The following is a 21046-nucleotide window of genomic DNA, read 5'->3' as shown; positions in this document are numbered from 1 at the left end:
AAATGATGCCTGATTTTATTAGCCTGATTAATCTGATTATTCCACTTCTTTCATAATTTCCATCCAAAATAAATGAACCCATAAATGGAAGAAACATTTGAACTTGGAGCAGCAATTCAGGTGATTTAGTATTCCGTAACTGAGAAACATTCTTCCAAAGGTAATGTCAATGGTACATATTCTACACATACCAAAGATGGATCCTTTAAATTTCCTATTCTCGTCTTCTGCTTATTTTTCTCTTGACCTTTGCTGAAAAAAATCACCCTAAGTTGTCAAGACTCTCCCTTAACGTATTTCTAACACTGCATCACACTTGCTGGCTGGAAGCACAGCTGGCAAGGGATCTAAACCCCATCGCTAGGCAAACTCAGCCTTCTGGCTTTGCCAAGAATAACATTTCAAATGGGGGTTTCTTTATAAAATTGTTACTGTATGGGACAATTGATTCTGCATTTATTTGCAAGTGCTGATGACTCCATCCATGATATTAACACAAGGCTAAAAGCAAAACAACAACGAATTAAACAGCCTAGACTTACTTAATAAAATTCATTTGTTAATTAAAATAAGATTATGGAATTCAGTCTAGTTCTGCTCGCTGTCCCAGAAGGAAGCTGCAACCGAGGACAAGCAGTGCCCCCTAGTGTCACCGACTGCCGAGACCCCTCTCCGCTTCCCCCCGCAGCACCGCAGAGGCGGCATCACCCTCCCCTGCGCGCCGGGATGCTCCTGCACAGCGGCACACGCGCATCCACCAGCGCCTGTACTCATTATCCTGTTCAAATGCATATACACACACCTATGCATGCACACAGGCACATAGATCGAGCCTGACATGTTCAAGGCATCTTTAATGTTGCAGGCAGATCAGGGAAAAAAAAGATATTTCAATGTAAAGTAGCAGGCCATGCATGAAAATGGGAGTCAAAAAGCTCGGCAGAATCGTGAAGATGTCCAACAGGAACTGCAGAATACACAATACGGGCAGCACGGGCTGAATGGCTAAATTGGAGTGACCAGAACACAGCCTTAAGGCTTTGAATCCATCAGAAAATACAATTAAACCAGTAAAGTAATGACTGTTTTGACATCTTATCCGTGGTTTTTTTTTTTTTTTTTTTTTTTTTTTTTTGTTAATTGAAGGTTAAAACTGTTTAGACTTTCTTATGGTTCAGTATCAACAATTTGTAAGATAACTTCTAGTCCTCCTTCTAGTAAATTACCTCAAACTAAAAAGTCTCCTAGCACTCTCAAAATTTTCTCTCTGAATTTTCTCTCAGATGGGACAATTCTACAAAACCTCAGTAAGTGTTTAAGCTGAAATTACAACAGAATCAATGCTGGGTTTGTTGAATTTTTCATTTTACTCCATAAACATTTGACAAAGAGAAAGCTATCTGTTCATCTTGTGAATGATGGTATGCATCATATATTCATTAGTATTCTCATCATCCATAAAGTATAGGCAATAAAATAAGGAAACAAAGACAAAAGGTATAAAAGAATAATACAGGACAGCACATGGAAAAAGCCTAAAACATATAAAAAGATCTATATGAGGTGTCAAATAAGTCACTCTTGTAATAGTATAGAACAAAAATTAAAAATTGCAGCCTGTCAGCTGCCCAATTTTATTTGCATAAAAAGTGCAAGTGACAACTTATAAATATATTCAGATCACAAGATGTTTGTACTGTTTTTCTACCTAAAGTAGTAATAGATATTTATTCCAATCCTTGCATTGTAGAAAGCAATGTACATAATTAGGCTTTTACAAAAAGATTACAACACACATTATAAATTGCTTCCTGTTTAATTTGAATGCAGCAAATATGTATTAGTTCAAGAAATGAATGCTTGGAAACACAAGGTTCAGAACGACATGCCTACATTTTTAGATACCTTAAAAGACCATTAGGGCACAATTACTGATAAAACACTAGAGTGCAAAATTAAAATCTCTAAATGCAATATAGACTTTTAGGCCTAATATCAAAATTTGCAAGGTTTTGCTTGGAAGATTTTAGCAGTAATCTAGCATTCTGAAAAAGTCAGCAGTAGCAAATAAATTAATTAAACTGCATTTTACAGCAGATGCTGCATCTATGGCTTTTATCAATAAATATTTTTGTAGGAGGTGGTGCTACCACCTGGCAAGCCCATCTCAAACCCCAGCATGGTTGACCTCAGCACAAAACAGTTTGGGAGGCAGAAGGCAAAAGCACAATTGGATATTACAGATGTTACGAACATTTTTATTGTTTTCCTGCCACACACAAAGACTCTAAGAGTTATTTTAAGGAATGGAAGAAAAGACAAAATTGCCTGCCATAGCATGCTTCATCCCTCATGCCCAAGGATGCCAACATACTGCAGAAAATGTGACAGGAGGTTACACTACAGGCTGGCCAGCAGAAGCTAATTTTGCGGAAGAAAGCAGTTGCTATTTACTCAGAACTCAAGCCATGCACGGCTCGCTTGAGGACAGGGAGCACATGCACAAGGCGCAGCCCTGCACAGGCATCTGTGTCGCATGAATGACACCAGCAGAAGAAAAGAGGAACCTGAAGACTGACATCTCCTCAGTATTACTCATTATCTTTGCACTGCAAAGAGTGTTACCATCAAAATGGAGGCTTTTTTGGGATCTTGTCACTTCTGCTGTTTGCAGCAGGTGCCTGGGGTGCACTGGCTTTGCAGAAAAGGGAGGAAAGGGAGGTATGCAGGCTGCTGTGTGAGAGCAGGCACCAAGTGTTTGCTGCTGACAGGCTGGAAAAGTTTCACTTGGGATACAGTTGGGTGGAAGAGGAGTAATTGAAGGGGAGTGTATCGATATGTGAGAGGTCAGGGCAAAGCAGGGAAGGACTGAAACACACCTCTTGTATTACCAGCATCAATAGTTCTTTGATGCTACAGAAAATTACTCTGCTAAAACTTACAATGAATTTTATACTGATACTGTGTACAACATGCAATCCTGTGTGGAGCTGTATGAGATGCGTGCAGGGAGATGACAGAACAGCACACTGTGGCATGTATGCATTTAGCTTACTGAATGCAGGCAGATGCTTTTCCCTATAGGATGTGTCTCCTGAACTACCTGATTCTGAAATATTTGTTTAAGCTGCAAAAACGTATCTTAGTCTATATAAAAGAGAAACAGAATTTACATGGATTTTTAAAATTCAAAGTAAGATACCTCAAGGAGTGTGCATTATATAACTAAATTTAATTTTGTGCAGTTACACACTATAGACTTGCAATCCCTTTCTGCAATTCATATATCATTCTACCAAATACAGTGATATTGAAATTTCAAATTTATTTTTTTTTCTGCAGCACTTGCTTCACAATTAGAGTTAAAACTTTACTTAGATTTTATTTAAAGGAATACTGCAAAATATAAAAACTTATTGAGTACATATAAAATAAGTGCAATTCAAAGCAATGCCAATTAAAAAAATTGCTATTTTCCATGCAATTTGATAAAAATCAGTTTTGCCCAGCCAAAAAAAAAAAAAGATTTAGCCTTTATTTAAATAGGAAAATTGCACTGGCAGGTTTTTCCTGGTGTTAGGAAGCAACAGAAGAGTCTGTAAAGCAGGATGATTCTAATTGTTTTGCCTTCATTAGGAACACCAATACCTGTTACCCTTTCAGCAACAATTAGGGCTAAAATTGTGGCCCCCGCTAAATCTGGTGGTAAGCAGTCTGTATCATGCTCAAAGCAGCCTCTCCTCAAAATGAGAATGTGAAGAAAATTAGCATTTCTGGAGTGAGGCAGGGAGGCTCTATCAATTCCCTCCTCTGACTGCTGCACCAGATTACAAGTGTCAAGGACCAAGTCTTTGTCATTTAAACATCGCATTTTACCTCAAAAAAATTCAGCATAAATAAAGTTTAGTGACTTTTATAAAATGCACTTGTGGTATCTCACGAGTGATCGAAGTGTGCCAGTTAGATCAACAAGAGATTTTGGGTGGAGGGGAGATACCACATACGTGTCACTCATGTAGGTAGGAATGAAGCAGCAGAAAACATTCTTAATTGGTACACAGTATCTGTCATATTAGCAATACCTGGACTTTGAAAACGTTTCTCTAGCAAAACAGCGCAGAACTACCTCTTAACTTCAGTAATGTGCTTGTAAAATGAAAATGTCTCAGTGGCACGGGAGAGAAATGACACTTCAAACATCCTCTGTAATTTTTCCAGCCTCTAAATATCACAATTTTACAAACTAAAAAAAAAAAACCAAAAATCAACCAAGCCAAACCGACAGACCTTGAAATTACCACAGACTCTAAATTTCATTCTTTATCAGCCTGGCATCAGAAAATTGTAACTTTTTGTTGTGGAAAACAGGAAAACTTTAAAATACCAGTTTCTACATTGTGCTGTTCTGTTTTTCTCAGACTGATAGAAGGACTTGCTTGCATTCCTGATGCCCAGCAATGAAGCAATTATTAAAACTCATTCAAAACATTTCAACACATAAAACTAATTTCAACACATCCAGGTGATCACTTGGGGCTGCAAATATCTGCCAAGAAAAAGCTCACTCTACAACATCCATGGTGCGTATCTGAAAGTCTGGAAGTATCTACATATATTTTCATCATATTTTTCTAATGCATCCACTGGTTAACAGCACAATGCATGCTATGGATATATTTTTTCCTAGAGACTATTTCTGCCTGAAGTAGGAGATTATAATTCTTTTCTTTATTTTAATTTAATTATAAACAGTCATGTCCCAGTCTTTATTTTTCAAAACTGAAACTGCTTGCAAAAGGTCTCTTCTGCTACCAGAAATTTTTTTAGGTCTTGATGGCCTGCATAGTTCACACACATAAACAAGTACAGCGTTTTCCTACAACTGAACAACATAGATAATGGGCTGCTACGAGACGCTCAGGCTCTTCTTTTATTTTAGAATTAAAAACAAGTTCCACTCCCCATTTAAGAGATTAGTCCATATTTTGCCCATGCCCATCTTCTACCTTCATTAACTCAAATATCAGCAAAAGGCAGCTTTAGAAAAATGAAAAGTGTTGCAGATGCAAAATACATGCACAATGCAGACACACAAAATACACAACGCTTGCAAAGGATATCACTATTTATAATAAAATATGTATCAGTATAAATACCCACAGATACAATTTATGTACTGAAAAAAAGTAGATCAGATTTCCAGTTATGATCCTCCTTCTTTTAACCCTGCAGTTTTTTGAAATCTGTATTTGAATGTTCATTCTCTATGTTATGAAAAGCTGAATATTCATCACTGATGCAAAAATAAAAAAAGATCCCTGTTCCAACAGGTCAACACATTCTTTTGTGATTTTAATAATGGCTTATCCTACTACATTTATGATTCACATAAAATAAGGACAGACAATTTTTGGGTATTATATAGCTTTCTTCTGGAATATTAGCTTTGTGGCTTTGAGAGACCATTTTCTAAAGATCCTAATAGTCAAATGACATCTTGGGAAATGTTACATTCTCACCACATTTGCATGATAATGAAGATGAAATTTCATATATGCTACCTGAATTATACTTATCTGAGTTTTGTTTTACCAAATGACCAAAGGAATATGTTCCCTAGGCCAGAGTATCAAAATGCAATAAGAGACATTCTTGCTTCAGTGAAAGACATGGAACTATTATTCAAGTAAGAAAAAAAGAAAAAAGCCTGCACAATTTATGTTACTGTATTAACATGACGTCAGCTATGTATCCCTGAATATTTATTTATTTCAAAGAAAATTCTACCAAAAAAAAAAAAAAAAAAAAACCAAAAACAAAACTATAGGAAATTTTTCTAAAATTAATAAAGGAACATCACTCTTTGTTCTGGTCCTCTATAGGAGAGGAACTCTTCCATAGGATTTTGTTTTTTCACTGATATGCAGTACAATCATGTGCTTGGTAAATTCATTAGCTATGAGTCACCCTTTGAGTATAACCACATTTCACCTTAAGAACTCTGCTGCTTAACCTGGGTTTGGAAAGACAGCCTCCAACGCACCATGCTGGCAACCCAAGGACACTGTAGGGAAGTACTTGTCCTCTCTGATCAGTTATTGGTCTGCCCAGCAATTTACCTGAATGATTCATTTTGGAGTATGCCTCCACAAAACCAAAATACAAACACAGTTTTATGCTGAAGGTGCCATTTTAGAGCTATTCTTCTAACACTGAAGAAAACTAATACAAATTATACAAGTTACAAACTGACAATATTAATCTAAGCTAAGACACCAGTACACATATTCTTAGATTAATTTTCCTGTTGTAACTGTGAACTCTTTGAAGAGAGAGTAGTTTTGATTTTTGCTGGAAGCTATAGGCATTATTTTAAAGGAAAAAAAACCATAGCATGGAATAATTGGTGTAAATGTAATATAGCTTTTCAGTACATTCTGGTCTATGCTTCACTATAACTGCAGAAACACATTCAAATTAAGTGGGGAAAAAACAAACAAACAAACAAACAAACCAACAAAGCCCCACAAAGTAAGTTATCCTAGAAAAGGATAAAGAAGGAAAGGACTATACTCAAAAGAACATCTGAATAAAATTGTGACATCTGCAGTAGAGTTTTGCCTAGAATGTTTGAGATGAACTCAGTGTAACACTGCCTTCCAAGAAAAGACAGAGTAATCAATGCAGGAGCACATCAGGCTCCCTTGGACAGGCCAATCAATGCAAGAAAGAACCTTGCCCAGGGCCTTATGCAAATAGAAGCATGTCCTGCAACCCAGGGAGGGAACATGCGCAATAGATCAATGGCATCTGAAAAACCTTACAGCTATATCAGCCTCAGACAGTAAATATATAATGATGAATCCCTCACGTTCAGCCATGAACTCTTTAAACTAGGTTATCTTCAACAGCTGTTTTAAAAAAAAAGTCTGCTGGCTGTAGACTGCAATGGTGGTGAGGTGAAATAATATTACTGAGGGTTAAATTAACAATGCCTTTTTTTAAAGGATGAGATAATATAATTGCTGTACTTTAACACCTTGTAAAACACTGGCAGTTAGGTGCCCACAGGGGTAGGGACTGAGACCGGGGTGGCGGAGGTTATTTTGTTTTGAATTGTTTTAAGATAAATTACTCCTGTCAGATGTCTCAAGCCACTCTAAGACAAAATATAATACAGATACTGACAAGCAAATAAAATGCCTCAGCTTAATCAAAGTAAAAACCTCATGCCATCTCTAGCCTAATACTGCATGATACTGAGATTCTTTATTAGACTTAATTTGCCTTAGAAATGGAAAAGAGAAAAATAACTAATTAAACAATTTATTTTTCAGGTGCTTATGAGGCAATTTTACTTCTGCACTTTGACACATTGCATTAAAATTTCAGTTCAATTCTGCAGCACTAAAAGCACAATTTTTAAAATTAATATATGTGCAAAATCTACTCATATTTTTATTTCTTATCACATTCAATCAAAGCTCTTAGATAGGATTATTTTAACATTTAAACATTGGTAGTCATGCTATTATTACTACTAAAATAATTCACTAATATTCTGAAATAGCTGCTTCTTATTGTACCACAGTTTGAGAGCTCCCTTTACCAAAAGATGTTTGCATTCCTTTTACTCCACCCGGATTTGCAATGCCTAATGTATTATTAACTTGCAGTTCCTCTGACTGATCCACTAAACTGGGTTTAAAAATTTTATAAAATCTCTGCTGTTCCACGCAAAAGCCATACATATACTTTTCAGCATGATTACCATTTAAATTAACATGAACATAATATACATGTGTGGTCTTAACAGGATAAGGTCACAAAAATTGGAAAAAAAAGTGAAATAATGGTGAGACAACTTCCTTTTTAAAATTTCTGTTCCATTAAGAGAAAACAAATGCCAGTATTTAGATCAGCTTAATATTTCAGATGTAATGATCTCAAATCACCATGAAAGTTTTAAGTGCATACTATGTGTGACATTCTTACATCTATCATTGTATAAGCAAATATAAAACTCCTACTCTTTTCCTTTATTAGTCTTACATCCATTCAAAAAGAACTGTAAAAAAGAACTGTAAACCTTTTTAAACTGTGGCAATGTCACATCTTGTAAAATCTTTAGTATTGTGCTGTTCTCCAAACCCATCTAGAGAGATTACAACAAACAAACTTCCATAAAATGCAAGCTTTTTTCATACTGTACCTGCTGGGAAAAGAATCCCACAACCAACATACTCAATAATTTGCTCTGCAGCTGTATCAATGCAGACCCAGATACAATGGCCACATCCACATAAACTAATGCTCTAGATATTTAATTTTCCTGTCCTGATGCAACACAGCAAAAAGAGGCACCTTCTGGTAAGAACCAGAAACAGGTGGATTAGATTAAAAAAAAGCAAGATGCACATTCACAGAAGATTAAGAAGGCAAAGACAGAAGATTATCAATGTGGATGGGGTGAAAAACCACTAAGTCTGTCAGGGAAAACAGGAGATGTGATTTTTTATTGATGCAGCAGGGCAGTATATGTACCAGCACTTCAGGAGTTCACCTTAGACAGCCAAAAAAGAGATGAATTGAATTAGTTTCCATCAAAAGAATGGTGATAAGGCAAACTCTGCATTGTCAGGTCCTTAAGAAGTTCAGGACAGAAGACATATCTCTTGTTACCATTGATGAATTTCCCCTATGTCTTGAAGAGCTCTGATGAGTGTAAGATGGTTCATACAGAAAACACCTCTATAGAACTTTTAACTTCTGTGAAGTTTCGGCAACCAGTGAGGAAATAAATAGCCAAGCAAGAAATTCAAGAAAATCAGTTGCCCTGGGTTCTGAAATTAACTATCACAATCAACAGTACTCTACACATTTTAAGAAGATGGTTGCACAGAGATGTTACCCATCAGATTTGAGAGGATGAAGGGATGAAGTTTATCTGCAAACAGCTGAAAAGATGAGTGGTTCTTTTGAATATGGCTTTGTGCTTTGGTTTTTACTTTTCCTTTCAAAGCTGGAATTTGAAATGAAAAATAAACTGACTGGTAAGTTATATTATCTTGCAGGATTTAAAAGTGGAAACAATGCAGGAAAGGAAAATAACACAAAGGAATTTACTGAGACAGAAGGAAATTTCTAGCCAGATATAAGGATAGATGCCAAATATAGTTTTATATAACATCCTCATTAATTATCTGAAATTAATTAAATTTGCAGGTGACATTAAAGTGGGAGAAACTGCCAAGAGAAGTAAGGCATGAAAGAAATACAAAACAAGCTTCCAACATTCAGAGACCTGTAGCATAAAAGGGATTGTTATTACAATCCAGTTTGTCATCCTGAGCAACAAGGGCCACAACACAGCTAGATTTAATTAGGAAGACTGTGAGATAATATTGTTTGGGGGGGTGTTGGGAGGAAATAATCTATTACATTCACTTTTAGTACATTCAGTACCACTAGGGAAAGGAAAATTGAGAGCACTAAAACACTTTGAGAGATACATGAATGTTAGCAGGTACTAAATTTAAAGAAACTTTAGGAAAAAAAAATCTAGTACCACTTAGGTTGCACTGACCAAAATGCTACACAGCAGAACAAAGATAGTGAAGTTCAACCTGAGCTAATTATGTTAAGAGCACCTAGAATACTGATTTAAATTCTCAGCATACTGTCAAAGAAATGTTGACAAATAGAAGTGAATTCAGATAGGCATAAAAAAAAAAATAAAAAAAAATAGAACACGTAGTTACACAAACTGAACTACAAAAAACAATAGGATGAAACTATGAGAACAATTGCTAAAGATCAAAAAACTCCTCATGCAGAAACCTAAATGTTCACTGCATAATGTGTGGATTTTAAAACGATGCAAAGAAGTTATAAAAATATAAAACTAATGAGATAATGCAACTCTAGAAAACTTCAGCAAAGAAATGCAGAAAGTGCTGTGCCTTTGACCACCAAATCCCATAGGCTACAAACATGTATTTCCAAGTAACTGCATTTTCTAGTAACCTTAACTTTTCTAGTAACCTTAACTTTCACTCATATCCACTTCTTTGTTGCCAAATTTGGTGTCAAATTAGAAAATTAATATTAATGGTGCAATAAGACAAAAAGGTAATGATGGGTGGTGCCAACAATTACTATTCAGTACAAAATTCCAGGAAACATTGTCCTTCTCCTTTTGGAAAGAAATGGGCAAGGGACACATGCGTAGTTAGCCCCAGATCATTGCCTGAGCTGAATGAAGCATGAGATACCAGATTAGCAAATGACTAAGAGAAAGCAAAATGTAATGAGGCTGAGCATATTGTCTAGAGCAAGGTAACAAGGAGGGATGAATATTCTAAACATGTCTGTTCTGGAAATGGCCAATGCTCAGGCTTTCACTGCTGCCATCCTCTATCATCCAGCAGCAAGGCTAAGGAGCTTCAGATGAACTGAGGAAGGGGATGCCTACATGGCATTTACAGTAAACCATAAAAAAATTTAAAAGGACGTGCAGCTATAATGCTATGAACTGTACTGCAATTGTTCATTATTCCTCTTTCTCTTCCCATTACAGCATCTTTAGAACAAGGCATTGCTATATGATTCCTACCACAATGCAAATGGATAATAACAATAAATGCTAGCAAGTGAACTAATGATACCAGTTTCTGCATGTCAGTGTATTTATTTAGGCTGAGTGGCCAAAAATGTTTTATCTGCTCTGTGTTAGAATGGGCAATATATGCATACAGATACATGCATGTGTTCACACACACACACACACACACACACACACACACACACACACACACACTTGATATATCAGAAAAGCCAAATGTGCTCAAGAAGCTGTTTCCACTACAGCAGTGACACGCGTATTTCACTATTTTTTACTCAATGCACCATTTAATTTCCTCATGGTTGCAAATTCTCACCACAGGATCTGTTATGCCTGTTGCTCTCTACCTCAAGCTTGTGCATTTCAAAAACCTCTAGCAAAAAAGAGTCCACTGTTTCCAAAACCAAGTCTGCTCTCCAATTCCTATTATTCAAGTTCAACGGCACAAACCTGGTTGTGCGTACAGACTAGGGAACAAGAGGTTGGAGAGCAGTGCTGTGGAAAGGGACCTGGGCATCCTGGTAAACGGCAAGCTGAAAATGAGTCAGCAGTGCCCTGGCAGCCAAGATCCAGCCAGCCAGACAAGGGAGGGGATTGTCCCACTCTGCTCTACACTGGGGCAGCCTCACGTCAAGTGCTGGGGGCAGTTTTGGGCGCCACAATAGAAGAAAGATACAAAGCTATTTAGAGATAATCCACAGTAGGCTAATGACGATGATAAAGGGCCTTGAGGGGAAGCCATATGAGGAGTGGCTGAGGTCACTTGGTCTCTTCAGCCTGGAGAAGAGGAGACTGAGGGGAAAACTTCATTGTGGTCTTGAACATCCTCAAGAGGGGATGAGGAGGAACCTCTTCACTTTCACAACCGGTGACAGGTCTGAGAGAATGACAGAAGGCTGTCGGGAAATATTGGTTTGGATATCAGGAAAAGGTTCTTCACATAGAGAGTGGCTGGGTAATGGAATAGGCTCCCAGGGAGAAATGGTCACAGCACCAAGCCTGACAGAGTTCAAGAAGCATAGGGGCAACACTCTGAGGACATGTTGTGATTCTTGGGGCACCCGATGCCAGGAGTTGGACTTGGTGATCCTGATGTGTCCCTTCCATTTCAGCATATTCTTTGATTCTATGATTCTAACTGAAGAGGAAGGAAAAAAGTTGTTTGCCAGCACTAGTCTTAGAGGTTTGTCCTGGTTTTGGTTAAAACTCAGCTATTCCAATGGAGTGAGCCTCAAGTCAAGAGTAGCATCAACTCCAGACAAATTAATCCAAAAAGTGGTCCAATAGTTCATGGCTGAAAATATGCACCTGCATATGATGTCTTTCACAGGAACAATGACTCTGGGTCATACCAAGGACCAACAGCCTCAGCAAATTACTCACGTAACTCTTGCCATGTGTGGGTCATGCTTGGCTGCAGCTTTGCCTCAGTCCTCTTCCCAAGCAGGACTTCCTAATCCAATGGTGAGAAACCTAACTCCACCCTAAATTTATTCATGACCAGTTTTAATCCATTTGTTCCTGTGCCGACATTGTTCTTTGGCTTACAAAGCTCTCTCTCCCTGCTGTTTATTCTCCTGATGTATTTGCTGAGTGCTACCAATCCCTCTAAGCTTTCCTTTACCAGGCTGAACAAGCCATGCTTTTAAGTTCTGTTTCTGCAGTAAATACAGAGCAGATGCTGAACCTTCTCTTTCTAGATATAACTACCAAAGTTAACATAATAGGACTAGCAATTAACATAAGCTGTTTTTAAGGATAATAAGCCTAAAGCATGTGTATAGTATCTCTATGGCTATATTGATGTTGGTAGTTATAATAGCTAGGACCTGTCCTTGTTGGCACCATGTCACAGCAGGTCTGATGCTCCTTCATTGTTTCTGGTAAAATAAGCTTTCCATTGATTCAAGAGTATGAACACCTCATCACCATATCTCTTCTTTGACTTAATCTTTTCAAATGTCTCAAATTACCTCAGACGAATCACAGCAGTTAGATGGACAGCATTAAATACTCCCCTTCCTGGGACAGAAAGAGCAAAAAAATTACAGTATCATATCTGACTCTTGCTACATTACCTGGTCATTCACTTACAGCCACTGGCAATGAAGTCAGTTGTCCAAGGGTTTCTGCAGCCTTGCTGTTCTCTATTGATGAGATCACTCTTTGTGCACAAATACAGATGAATGGCCAGTCATCACCTAACTGTCCTGATGTAGAAAGGAACTTTCTATTACTGCAGAAATTATATTTAATTTGTGTGCCCACATCAGTAACAGGAATACTAAAAAAAATCAGCATCAAGGCTAGAGACCCTATTCCTGTCCAATCCTTTTTTATACAACCGACCAGTGGCTCCACCATTAGCTTCTCTTGTCCACCCTCATTTCTCATTTGATCTTTCTCAGATGGTACTTTTCCAAGAAGGACAACAAAGAATAGCTGAAATAAACCAAAGAGAATCAAGATTTCATTTTTACTTTCAGACTTGTTTTTCTGAATGTGTGCACTAAGTCAGGCCTGCCTCAAAAATATGCCGTTTTAATGTTCAACACAGAAAAATCTGAGACCTAAATCAGGTAAGCTTGGGTGAGATGACTTGTCCAAACACTGGACATACAAGCCAAGTCCTCATAAACCTTCAAGACAGCATCCCACACTGCTCTCCCAACTGACATTCAATGTCAAAATTGTCTTTTTTCCCCCCAGTTAAATGCTCACAAAGCTTTAAAGCACAGCAGTATTGTGCTTTTGTCTTCACAATAAGGATCTTGGTCACTGAGGTGTTTTCCTTCACAGCTCTCTACTTCTAGCTCTCTCCCGTGCTTCCTACAGCCATCACAGACCTTATGTTATCTCTACCACACACCAGTATACATATTTTGATTTAACACTGCAGCTAGGGGAATTAAGAGCTGCATGTCCACAGTACCCACTCATCAATTTTCCAGGCAAACTGAATTCAAAAATAAGTAGATCTATTTATATAAGTATTTATAATAAGCCAAATATAACAAACCATTCAGTCTGAGACTTCAGGAAATTAAATTAATGAAAAACAAATGACAGGTTCACATCCTAGCTATTAAGTTTCTTAAATTGCATTTTGCTGGTGCCAGAATAATAATGCAGCCTCAGAGACTCACAGGTAGCTCAGCAGGTGCCTGTCTATCATCATTATGGCACCCATCAGTGCCAGTCAGGGCCAGGCCTTTGCCATACTCAGCACAATACTGCAAAATGAAGTGGCAGAGTATTGCAGAGAGGATCTCAAAATGATGGACCTAAAATTATTTTAAATTGTCAACATTTGCAGTTTTGATGGAATTAGGACTCTACAGTGCATACAGTAATTTGAACAGTGTGTTTTAAGGGCACTCATTGTAACGAAGCTCACTAAAAGGACACCCTCCCCCCATTTTCCTACACCTTTGTGCAAATTCTCAATATATATACCCAATATTTTAGCCAAAAGAACCATAATGAATAGGTTACACCTGCTGAAGACAACCTACTTTCCTTCTCTTAATTATTACATTCCCTTGTGTAGTTCGTATTTCTACAGCACTATGAATGATGTAAGATGGAGATACCATTAATGAGTTTTACAGTTTTTTCATTATTCCCATGATATTTTGTATTTTTTTAAAAGATAGCGTTTAACTAAAATTAAAACAAAAAAGCTGTAACTCTAGTTATAAGATTATGAGGAAACAACTGAAAATGCAAAGCCTAGGGTCTCAGAAATAGAGGAAGCAAGCAGAAATATAGGAAGAAGCCTTCCACAAAGATTCTTCTGTGTGGATCTTTCATGCAGGCAATGACAAGGAAAAACATTATTTTTAAAGCAAAATAATTGTAAATCCATAAAATTTGGCAGAAAAACTCGAAGGAGGCGTTGTACCAGAAACTTCTTATTTTCTGTAAACTAAATATAAAATTGACTCCATCAACTTGAAATTCTCACTTTCTGTTAACTTTTATAAAATTATTATAAGCTTGGAGTTGAGAAAGTTCCACAATTTACCATCAAGTAAAGCAAACTGATTCTGAAAATAAATCCCTGACTACACTGTGCAAGGGATAAAAGAATTAAGAAGCTGAGATGTGTTCATGAATCATGGCTTGAGTTTTTCAAAATCAGTAACTTGCAATTGGCAAAACACAATGACCCAATGATTATTTTTAATGTTGTGCATTCCAAAAATAATTAACGTGCAGATATTATCACATACACATTTAATTTCAAACCACAATTATACAAAGTTTAAATTACTAAATATTAAGATACATTCTAACATATGGCTTATGATTTACCATTTGTAATTCAACCTATAAACAACAGAACAAAAATACTTAGCACATTGATTTGTGAAACTTTATTTTCTACACATTTCAATCACTTTCTATTATTCCCCTAGTAATCTATGACACAACAAGGAACAGAAAATGTGTGCCTACGTTGCAGTAACTGGTTACCAGTTTCTGTGTATTTGAGCATGATATTGCAGAGTCACCCTATTTGTATTAACATCCTGCAATCACAGACATGAGAAAATGTAGATCAAAAGCTACAAAGATCAATAAAATTTTACTTGATGTGGCATGTATTTGAAAATTGCATCCAAGCCTTACCTGTTTTTTTAATGAAGGATTTTGAAAACACAGCCTTATTTTTATGGTGAGAAGGAATTTGGAATGAAGATCAAAATTTGGCCACTAAAGTTTTGTAAATAAAAATGATCTTTTTTTTATACCAGTCATATGTGATGGTCCTATCTGCTCTCTTTCACTTTGTGCTTCTCAACAAAGTGCATGTCAATTAAGGCACAAGGCAGAGCAGCACTGCCCTTCCTATGCTACCTCCCTCAGCAGCTTCAGGCAAAGGAGCACCTGGATGGGCTCCTGCCTGTGGAAAGCTGAATGTTGTTCTCTGCCTCTTCCTGGGAGAGCAGCATCTCCTCCCACACAATGGTATGGATGTCCATGAACAAGACTTTGCTTAAAATCAGCTTCCATTGGGTTTTTCTGTTTAATGCCAGAACATCCTGCTTCCACCAGGAACCCTACAACCATGATTAAGGGGCAAGCTGTGGCTGAGATGACTGCAAGCCATCATGACAGACCTCCCAGCACTAAACATGAAAAGTTGACTAAGAAGATACTAATTGCAAATGCAAATATTTTTGGATATTTTTGCTTGTTTTCTTTTTTTCCCTACAGGCAAAATGAAATTCAGAGGGCTCAGGCAGAAACCTCCACTCCAAATTAAAGCCATATGCTTCACACAGCTCTCCTAAGAAGCATGACTGTAGAAGAAGCAGCTGTGCAACAGGTCTCCATAACAACTGTAAACTACAAATTCATGAATCAGTTAACCCAAAAACTTGCAAAGGAAGTGTAGAGGTGGTACAGTTGCTATATGGTGTAGATGCTCTATCAACCTCATCATCACCCCCACATGAATCAGAGAAGAGAGTGAAGTGATCGAAAATGTATTTGTCATAAGACAGTAATTGCCCATCAGCTGCTCTGTTTCTTTTTGGAGTTCATTGCAATTACTAAGTGCTGTATGGATATAAAGTTTAAGAGAAAGAAGACGATAAGAAAATGAAACCTTAAAAATGAATACTGCAATGAAATACTTCAAGGTTTATTTCAATGATATGTCCTTCAATGTATGAATTATTTAATCAAACTGCTTTTAGTAGTACTCAAATATCAAATTACCTCTGCCTAAACCAGGTGGTAATACCCTTGGATTTTTGAGGAAAAACATTGAGTTACATTAAAAATATATTTCAGTTTTGCATGACAGATATGTGATGTGTCAATGGATATGTATTATATTATTAATCTCAGGCATGCATTTCCTGCAGAAATAGCAGACTACAGAAGATGACCCTTACTGAGACCATCTTGTCTTCCTGACAAAGATATTTCTTCTTGATTTACTGGTTGGTTCCTGTGATTGATAAAAACTTTCACTTATCTTGTGATAATTTCACAGGCACTGAACACCCTGACCCTGGAAGCCCCAAGGTTAGAAGTCAAGTCTTCTTAAAAATCAGTGTGCTTCATATTAAAGTAGAACAAATGTGAAGAAATGTCCACCAGCATGACAAGAAAAACAGGGAAAATGGAAATGACACCTTGGTCATCTGTTACCCAGGCCACCTCAAGTCATTGTCTGAAATGTGATGGAAAAACTCTCCAAGCCTCCTTCAAGTCAGCACTAAGTTTAGGAAACAATGAGAAAGGTCTCTAGTTGATTCTTATTCCTGCCCTCTGCTACATGTATGTATCTCTGGGCATCTAGCGATCCAAACAATGAGGCTTTACAAAACCTACAGAAATTCTGCCAAAGCTTTACTTTGGACCCACAAGTCACACCAGAATAACCTGGGCTGAAATACAGAGCAGCTGAAAATCACAACTCAGGAAAGCCAAGACAGAACAACTGCTCTTTAACGTTCATGACATCTCAAGAGTAACCAGCACATGCAATGCAACACATCTTTTGCCCATAGATGTGGTTACAGAAAGATTCAAGGTCTCTTAAAAATTTAGTTTTGAGACTATTCATTGTATAGGCAATAAAATACCTGTGAAAAATGATCAATTCTCAAACAATCTTCAGGAAAATGAATGTTTCTCAAGCCTCAAACCTGTACATGTCATGCATATTTTGCACATGCTCTTCCAGTACCGCAGAGATAATGCAAATGGCATTAATTTCAACAACAAAAAAGAGGGGGTTAGGAAAATCTCAAGTTCTTAAAATAATACCAGTGGCCATTGTCTGGATTGTTATTGCTTAAGACTAAAACCAACATGCTCATCCATGCTTTTTCTTAACTAAGGCATTCATCTTATGTTCAGGGAGGAAACATCTTAATCAACTTTCAGTTAAATTAAACTAATGTGTTGTAGACAAAAGATGTACATATATGTCTGCTGTTTCCTGTGTCTATAAAACCAGTTCTAATGCTCTGCAATTTAACTTTCCACAATAAACAGGACCCTTACTTTTTTTTAGTTTTCTTCAATAAAACATATCTTGATCACACTACTGTTTTAAAATCATATGAGAAGACTGTAGCTACACTGACAGAATGGTATACAAGTTTAACAGGCAGCTTGGTATACCAGATGGGGTCGAGAGATCTGCCTTCAGAGATTAGAGTGAAAGACTTAAAACTAGATATTCAGCAGTCTCAGCACCAGATAACAGCTTTACACTGAGCAAAGTTTTTCCCACCTTGTATCGCTGCAGAGCCTAATAAATGGGAAAACAGAAGTCCTTCCAGCAAGTTCTGCAGATCTTTGTAGAAAAACTGCAAAAACTGAATAAAACTGCCATATTTCCCCACACGTTCAGTTCCAATCTATATACAAAAAACTGCATTTTTGTCTGTGACTTCGCTTTAAAACTGCTCTTCTATGTGCTTAGTCTTGTATATCCCCAGGTCTTTCTGTCCCACAGCAGAAACTGGTGCCTTTCAGTACATAGCCTGGACAAGAAGGATGCAGAATGTTCTGTTTCCCCAGAGTCTTTCAGGTTCGTGCAAACTTGCGACCTTACTGTCTATCTCAAAACCAGAAAAGATACAGCAATCTTCTGTTTGCAAAGAAATCCTGACCAACCTGTACATGACCACTGGCACAGTTGTTTCTACCCAGCTACTTTCAAGAAGGTGATCACAAAGAATGTAGAAAATCTGTGACAGTCTTCAGGAAATATGGCAATGGAGAATTCACACTTACCAACTCTACAAAGGCAAGTCCACCATAACTGTGAGCAACAAAAAACACATTCTCTGCAGCTGACTGGGAAATAAAATGGTCCCAAACATAAATTGCATGTTCTTCAGGAGAGCCATTATCCTGCAAAAAGAAATTACGTTTGTGACAATTATCTTATAAAAAATGGCAATTCTGTCTAAAAGCAATGTGTTCTTATATGTTGGAACGTTTTGTTAAAATAAAGATCAAATGAATACGCACTAGTATCAAAAAGAGAACAGATTCTTTTGTCTAAATAAAGGCAGTAAAACTGTTGCTTTTTGAGCTTACTTTAGTAAGTATAACAAAATTATGCATCTGCAAAATTTTGCGTAAATACCATGATGACATTTCTGTTAAATTGAGGCATTCATAGGAATTATGAGCCACAGCTCAGATTTTCACTCTTTTGACAACTCTTTGGTCAAATGTTTGTTCACTGAGGGTTTGTTTAAAGTACTTATGCCTTAGACTGGTAAATAAAAACAAGTAAGAACAATATAAATACATAATCGTAGAATAATTTAGGTTGGTAAAGACCTATAATTTCAATTTTTACTTTTTTTCATACTATAAGTCACTGGAAACCTGAATTAAGAATAAAATTATAGTATTCACAACTACTCTTTCAAACCTTACTTTTTTGTGACTGCAGACTGTGACACATGGTGCAAATAAAACACCTCTTAAAACACCTCTTGACTGGTGGCAGCCATTACTTTGGAGCTTTTGGTAGCTAGGGGACCATGTTTTCTTACTATTGAACGAGATCTTGTCAAAGTCAGCCAGTGTAGGAGTCACAGAAGGCACTAGTGACACACATTGATTTCAATGCACTCACATCAAAATTCACAGTTGTGTATGTGTATCTTTGAGGCTCTTGGAAAGGACTATACCCCTCTAGATTTTCCTTATTACTTGGGTTGTTGAGGTTGTAATGACAAATTTGGTCTAGTCTCACATGATAAGAATAAGATGCTCTGGTAGGTACCCTGCCCTGCCAATATTTCACACAACCAGGATAACAATGTTGGCTCTTTCCAGGCTCTTGAATGACAGAAAGAATTGATCAGTCAAGGTCGTGTAATTTCCTAAAGTTTGCATAACTTTTCCCTTTGCTCTGTGACAGCAACAACTTCATATCCTTAGCTAACTCAGATATAGACAAGAAAATCCTCGTTTCCTTAGGAAAACGAAAGCATAAACCAGTAAAAGCTGCTGATAATTACACAGTATGAATTATTGAAATTTATCAAGAATGTTGAGGTGATCTAGATCTCAATTCCATTCTGCAAATCTGTTTTGGGGATTTAAGCTCTTATAAGGGCTTAAAATCAGTGGGAAGAGATACAACTAAATAATGCAGTTGATTCTGGCTTTTATTTCTATTCTCATACTCTGTTTTCTAAGTAAGAGTGAGATGGCAACAAATCCTTATGGATCCTGACTCAAAGTTTTTAGAATAACAATGTACTTTTTTGCTTCAGCAGCAGTGATTATAAGACAGAAAAACCTGAATTCCTCTTACTCCTGAAGATTCTGCTCTTCATTGACTATGACAGAACGTAGTTTTAACTAATTCTGTATCACCTATTGTAAACTACCTCAGTGCAGGAAAGGACTTATTGTTGCTGTTTTGAAATTTGATTGTATAGATAGGTACAGAAAGTAAAGACTCCTCCCATTGTGAGGAATGAGGGAATCTTTTTACAAGAAATTACATAAAGAAAATATGATTGACAAACCAGTTGTTAAGATAAGCTGAAGGACAACTTGAACAGGAGTTTCCTGTGCAAAAGTGATATACGCTATAATCTGTATGGAAAAAAAGTACATTAAAACACTGAGAAAGTTTCAGAATTCCTAATACATCTAAAAGATTTATCCTAGTTATATACACAGGAGGTACTTATTTTTCAATAACAATGTTGCCAGTGATACTTTTAACAGCAATTTTTGTATAGGCACCCAATGCTGTTTAAATAATCTGAGAAAAAGAGGAACATTTTTTCTGCTTAATATAGCATTTTCAGGTTACTTTGTATTTATTATTCTACATACTGCTGGTAAAAGCACACATTTTAGATTCCACAAGACTAAGACATCAGCAAAAAGCTTCTGAACTCAGCTCAAAAAAGCTTTCACCAATCAAAGCATAACCAGTGGTCTAGTAAACTAAATTAATAACTTCACAGCTTCACAGTCCAGTACAAAGACTTAACAGGATGCTATAAAAGCAAAAAGAAATGAGCTACAATGAGTTAAATATAGACTGTAACTTCCTTTATTACCAGTTAAAAAAACCCAAACCATAAAATGTCAGGATAAACTGGGTTGCTGCACACTCTGCTAAACCCTAAACAAGGTAAAAAAAAGCACATATGTGTAAGAGGGAGTATGGAGGAGTCCTATATGCTTAGAACAAAAGCTCTTTCTTCAGAGCATCTGCTTATTTCCCCCCCTTGTAACAAGCCCATATTACAAACACCTCAGACCTGGCTCCAGGTGTGTACATGGAATATCCAGCTGCAGAAGATGTGCACAGCTCATCCCTTTAGAATTTCAAATTGCACTGGGTCTGTGAGGTTTAACCTCTAGTGCCTGGCTTGGATTAAATTACGAGACAGGATGCTGCAT

At 37.0% G+C, this 21046-nt stretch overlaps 1 protein-coding gene across 8 annotated transcripts in view; it reads right to left on the bottom strand.

Annotated features, from left to right (window-relative positions):
• ARB2A (ARB2 cotranscriptional regulator A) overlaps positions 1-21046 on the bottom strand; it is a 254123-nt gene that overhangs the window by 85921 nt on the left and 147156 nt on the right. For 7 of the 8 annotated variants that reach the window (XM_072922382.1, XM_030258929.4, XM_072922385.1 and 4 more), the window contains one exon: positions 18392-18511. The exons of the other annotated variant lie outside the window; for it this stretch is intronic. In XM_072922382.1, coding sequence (XP_072778483.1) covers positions 18392-18511 — 120 coding nt within the window. The remainder of the gene's footprint in view (positions 1-18391; positions 18512-21046) is intronic. 8 annotated transcript variants of the gene reach the window in all.

Source organism: Taeniopygia guttata, chromosome Z, assembly GCF_048771995.1.
Source record: "Taeniopygia guttata chromosome Z, bTaeGut7.mat, whole genome shotgun sequence".
Lineage (NCBI taxonomy): Eukaryota > Metazoa > Chordata > Aves > Passeriformes > Estrildidae > Taeniopygia > Taeniopygia guttata.
Note: the sequence above shows the minus strand (reverse complement) of the source record. Positions and strands in the feature narration are given on the sequence as shown.